Genomic DNA, 5983 nt, shown 5'->3' on the forward strand with positions numbered 1-5983 from the left:
AACCCTCTCTTTCTCCGCGGAAAGAACTTTTTTTTTCTCTGGCTTTCTTTTCCATTCGTAAATCAGGATTCCACCGTCTCGCGCGGAATTCTACTCCTCCTCCCATCTCGACGCTTCCGTTTACCGCGCGAGACGACCTCTCCTGCGGCCTTTCGACGATTACCATCTGTAACGATGTATTTCGGGGACCCCGTGTCACCGTCCCTGACAAATTAGCGGCCTAACGAGACGCTCCCGTCGTAGAGATCTCATCTCGCCGAGTTTTTCGTCCCGCGAGAGTCATGCATTTTAATGACTTATCGCGAAACTTCAACTTTACGAGCGCACCGAAAAGGCACGGAATAGGCACGGAATCCCTGCAAGCTTCCTTTTATTCGGACAACGACTTTTCCATCTCGCGATTCTTATTCGCTACTCGCCGATTATTCGAAAGCAGCACTCAGTTCGATTGAAAATGCGGTTTCTGCTTCGGAAAAGACGTGCTTGCGGAAAGCACATACATACCGATATACAGACGGAAAAAATAATTTATCTCGTGCATCGCCTGAAAAAACTTGCGCGTCGTCCAATCGTGGGGAAATTACTTAAATGCAACATCGGTCGTTCCATTTCTCGATGGAGTAAAACGCGAATCATACGATTTATCATTTATTTATATTTTCACAGACGAGATAAATAATATTCGATATTTGAAAAATACAATATACATTTTAAAATAGCAATGTAAAGTGTTACATAAATCTCTCGAAATACTTCTTCTCTGAATATACAGAAAGAGAGAAATAGATCGATATTATTCTTGCATCACCGTTTTCAGATTTTTCAATTTTTATTCTAATCTATCTATTGTCATATAGAACTCCTATATTTTTTACAACACATAAGAAAGAGTTAAGGCATCGAACAATACATATATCGATATATACTATGCAATAATCAAATTTTAAGTGCCAAGCTGATGTTTGGTGATTCTTACTATTTTACACCCACGTGTTTTGTGGTCATGGTCACGTAGACAATGGTCCCACATGCATTAAAAGAGAAAAAAAGGTCGACCGAACGATCTCGTATCCAAACCAATGTGGGAGTATCCCTTCTCAAGAGGCGCGAAGGGAGTCTCGTATTACGTATCCCTTTGTATGCATGTAAATATACCGGCAATGGCGTAGAAACGAAAGAGGGGAAAGTGGAAAGAAAGCGTGCGTGTTTACTCTCGCTGAAAGCTCATATTCAACAACGAGCTGTGTAAAGTTATCGAAATCTCTTTCGCATTTACAAGCAAACGTGTATAGTTGTGCATATTTTTTTATAATTTTTTTTTTTTTTTTAAATTTATTTGCAATTTTCTACTCTTCTAGTTATGCAAATTAAATCTCTCTGTATTATGAGACATTTTGCAAACTTAACGCGTTCATCTGTATGAAAACAAAGTCACAAAAATTGTTTCGTGATGGGCGTTGCTTTACGACAGAACGCGAAAATGAATAATGCGATGGTTTTGTAGTCTTTAATACGACTTTTACGAGCACGTTAAAAACTTGTATAAATATGATAATAAAGTCTCACGCGGTGCGAAATGAAGCATTCTTCGTCAGACGATTATAAAAATATCAAAAATGCAAACATGATAAATATAAACAACTTTATTGTTACAGATAATGCATTTATGAATATGACAGCGCTGATAACGATATTTTTATTGTGATTCAGAGAATTTCTCGACGCCATTGTGACGTTATAATATATATGTACGTCGCGTTTGTATCTCGTACGTGTACACATTTTGTATATGCGTCGAAACCACGAATCCTTCCCCCTTTCTCCACTTTTAAAATTTCGTAGCCGTATATCGTAACAAATGATTCTTTATTGGTCAAAACTCTTTCTCGTGCAAATTTATATTTCCCGTTTTTTATTTATCCTTTTTCTTTGGCGCGTGCCTTATTCAATCCTTTGATACTTGATATGATATATTGCTTAAATATGATAGGTTTCTGTATATATTAAATATACATACAACAATTTATGTATGCAATGTGTTTTAATATTAGTACAAAGATTTTCTCGAAAAAACATTTTATATTATCATTTTGTGTGGAATGAAAAGTAGCCAATTATATCGTTCATCGAGTTTAGTAATAATTAATTTGATCAAAAAGTGCAGGTAAAAATACTAGCAAGTTTTTACATTAATTGAGAAGAATTGTTTATAGTGCTTATTTATTCACAATATTACAATAAATTTTCTACACAATATAGGAAATTCTTTATTAACGCGAATGCTTATTCAGCTGAATATACATAATATTCGAAACCGCGACGCAACAAACGCGTATCAAGCAAATATCCATATCGCGTAGCCGATAATGTCAGCGCATATTTTAATTGAAAGTTGATTTATTATTCAAAGTCTCTTGCAAGATCATTATTAAAAATTTGCCATGCTCACTTTGTCGGTTCATGCAACACGATAATTGTATGGCTTTTCACGTATAACTCATGATTTTACTGTCGTATTTTACGATCGGTTTGCGTTCTCACCGGACTCGCAGATAACGATATTCCGAGAAATGTGCAAAATTGTAGACTTATCAAATCTATTGCAGCGTAATTACACTNAATATTCAGATTACGAAGAAAAAATATTTCTTTAACATTGTACGGAATTCCGGAATGGATAAAAATTCAATGACACAGGGATCCTAGGAATTTATTATGAATCATAATATATTTTTGCAAATCGTCTAATCTCTCGACTACATACTTGTATCTTTTCTTAATTTTTATATTGCTATCTATCAATTTTTCACAGCACTATAATGTGATCTTTTATTGACTTACAACTAGCATAATTTATTTAAAATAAGGTTTATATATATAATCGAAAAATGAATTTTATGTAATAAAATGTAAGATGTGAAGATACACACACAAAAAACACATCGCTTTATTTTTCATCCGGCTTTGTGTTCGTAATAATTTCCGGCTTGGCACCTGGAATCGCGAGGTTCAACTTCCAGGCAATCGTTTTGGAGGCACCAGTTTCTGGATTCCAAGTAGTTTCATTGTGATAAAGCATATCTCCTATGCGTTTCTCCTCGACATCGCGTACATATGGTTCTCCATTTGGTGTGCGACCGCTCGTGATCGTTCTTGATACACCATCAACTATGGTTATAATTTTGTTGCCATTATTAATGCTTATAATACTGCTGCCATTAGTGATTATATTTCCTTGTGCATCTGCGAACAAATTTTGGCCCATACATTTTTTTTTTCGTCACATCGATTATAAAGACAACTGCATAAATATCACGTGGTGTCTGTGTATCAACAGATTAAATGACTAATAATTGCTTATTCGTGACACATGTATGAGCCTCTCAGAAGCTAAATTGATCAATGTATGATTCATACATGATTGTGTTTTGGTAAATCAAGAAATTTATAAAAATTCGACGTCTGAGAAGCTCATATAAGCATATATTTCAAAAATACGTTGACATTTATAAGATGCTCAGCGAATTTTGGATAAATGGTGGTACCTGACATAATAAGTAAAATTATATTTGAATCAGCCAACGTAAAGTTCTGAGACAGCTTGTACGTTACCTTCATTTCATCAATTAATTGCTTAAATTACAACGTCATCAATATTGTCGGTGCTTGTTTTCAAACGGGTAAGGAAAATTTAATTTTTACCGATACTAATCGTTGATCACGCGATTCGATATACTCCAGAGTAAAGCTATACACATTAATGCATAGGTTAAGGTTCCGCGCGGAATTAAACGTCAGTATCGAATTAACGAACAGATCAAGTAGAGAAAAAAAATTCCAGCTGTCTCGAGACTTGAAAGAGAATGCAAGTGTTTATGTCCGTATTATGTTGGTCGCTAGTGAAAGGAACGAATACACAGCGAATGAGACGCGATTTTTGATGCAATCCTCCGCATCTCATTTATCTCGCTTTATCTTTTTCTTAACGATGAAGAACTGCTAGCATGATTCACATACAAACTATTATACAGACTCGTCGACCTCTCTTCCGCTTGCGTGACAGGAAAGAGAGATTGTATATATTCACATATTACATTAAAATATCGATGCTCTCCGGGATTTTCCGAAAAGATAACTAAGATCAAACAAATTTACAGACGCTTGAAAATATTATTAAATAAAATAATATTAAACTGAATTCAAGATATTAAAAATTAAAAGATAACATAATAGAAAAATAATTAATTTCGTAATGCAATATTGAGTCGAGAGATTGATTACGCTTACATTTATTAGATTTGATTGAATAAACACGGTGTAAAGATATTTAATTATTATTTTAAGTTATCTATCATTTATATAAATCAAGTGAGAGTTGAACGACGTTAATATAATTATTTGATTTTTATTTTATAATGACGTGCTCTCAAACTTTTGTATTAAATAGACACCAATCAACAATGCATTATGAAGTATCTTGATTACCTTTTGGTAGATTCTGAATTGTTTCTTCAACATTTTTTTGAATACTGTCGGTCAAATATGCCACCTGTGCATTAATTTGTTGAATCATGTCATTGAGATTACGATTAAGAGTGCCCGTAAAATCGTTAACCCAAGTTGCAACGCTTGCCCCCTCAATGACACATGCACTGCAACATAAATTCGTGAGACAGAATTACCAGATAAACGACCAATTATACGCTTTATCTATTCATGTACATAACAATAGTACACCTATGTAACGCGATGATTCAACGCGTCCATCGTGCGTGAAAGCGCATATAATGATATAAATAGTTCAATGCTGTTATTACATCGGTGTTGACACGCTTACTATGTGCGTCGCCGGTAAAGCAGAGTTTACCTTATTAAGGCTTACAATTGTCAATTTTTGATATATCGAAGTATCAGCCAAATAAAATTGCTAGCAATTATTAATATCACTTTAGAAATCATAAAACTATAGTAAACTGACCTGATCAACAGTGTGCCAATTAGTATGACGTGATTGATTTGCCTCGCCATTTTCACTCGCGTTCCTCTCTAGATCTCTGTCAATCCTCGATTGGCGAGATAAGTGTGTACACGAGAAAATAGAGCCGCGCTTTCCCGCAGTCGTCGCACTGAAGGAGAACCGCAATGAAGAATCCGGTTAGGTAGCGTACACACCTTATTTCTTAACTAAAGGCACTGGCGATTCAGCAACGCATATTGCACTAGCGCCGCTAACGTTCTGTCGTGCGCCTCGCCGTTTCTCGGCACTTATATACACAGGCATTCTCGTGCATGATGTTATCGAAGTTACTGTAGTTATATATTGTACGTGTCACACGACGCACCGATAGTCTCGACTCTCGACCGAAGAAACGTGAATCAAGCCTAGAAGGAAAATCGTCTTGATATCCTTGGATAACGTCACGATGCTACATACGAACTGCTATTGATAGTAAAAACAAAGGGAGACGTTAAAAAATAAGAAAAGAGGCACCTTATGACAATAATTATTATCAACAGCGATAAGAGGGCACATAAAAATGAAAAAAAGTTTCATATCTAAAAATAGAATTGAATATTATATTTTTAAATTTATAATATTCAATAATTTTAATATTATTGCAAATAATGTTATTATAGTTTTTTATTTTATTACAATGTTTATTTATAATAATGTTAAAATTAAATATTATTTTTAGTTTATAATTAGATAATATTTCAATTATAATATTTTATTATTTAGTACATTTAATGGTATTATATGAATATAATAATTGCGCGTTATTTTTTTTTAGTTGAGACATCATTTTTTCATCAAAGCCTAATACAATAACATTTTTTGGAAAGTCCTTCAACCATCGCAATCCGTCGCGATCAATCATCTCCTTGATCAGATGTGGCTAAACTAATAACACGCGAGGTGTCAAATCGAGATAAATAGCGTGTATCAAATTTCTCCTGAATTTCACAAACGATCGCGACGCGG

The 5983-nt window shown here is 34.5% G+C and overlaps 1 protein-coding gene across 1 annotated transcript; it reads right to left on the reverse strand.

Moving 5' to 3' along the window:
- Positions 1-2709: 2709 nt before the first annotated feature.
- Positions 2710-5330, reverse strand: LOC115237916. Its single transcript, XM_029811292.1, has 3 exons — positions 4979-5330; positions 4486-4652; positions 2710-3243 (listed from the first exon to the last, which is right to left on the reverse strand). The coding sequence occupies exons 1-3, from the start codon at positions 5026-5028 to the stop codon at positions 2948-2950; spliced, it is 513 nt and encodes a 170-aa protein (XP_029667152.1). The 5' UTR covers positions 5029-5330; the 3' UTR covers positions 2710-2947.
- Positions 5331-5983: the final 653 nt, after the last annotated feature.

This window comes from Formica exsecta, unplaced genomic scaffold, assembly GCF_003651465.1.
Source record: "Formica exsecta isolate Colony F162 unplaced genomic scaffold, ASM365146v1 scaffold314, whole genome shotgun sequence".
Classification (NCBI taxonomy): Eukaryota; Metazoa; Arthropoda; class Insecta; order Hymenoptera; family Formicidae; genus Formica; species Formica exsecta.

Coding starts and splice junctions, on each gene's coding strand:
- LOC115237916 (XM_029811292.1), bottom strand. CDS start 5,028: ATGGCGAGGCAAATCAATCACGTCATACTAATTGGCACACTGTTGATC. Junction 4,653..4,978: donor ATTGGCACACTGTTGATCAG/GTCAGTTTACTA, acceptor TTTATGTTGCAG/TGCATGTGTCATTGAGGGGG. Junction 3,244..4,485: donor AATTCAGAATCTACCAAAAG/GTAATCAAGATA, acceptor ATTTGTTCGCAG/ATGCACAAGGAAATATAATC.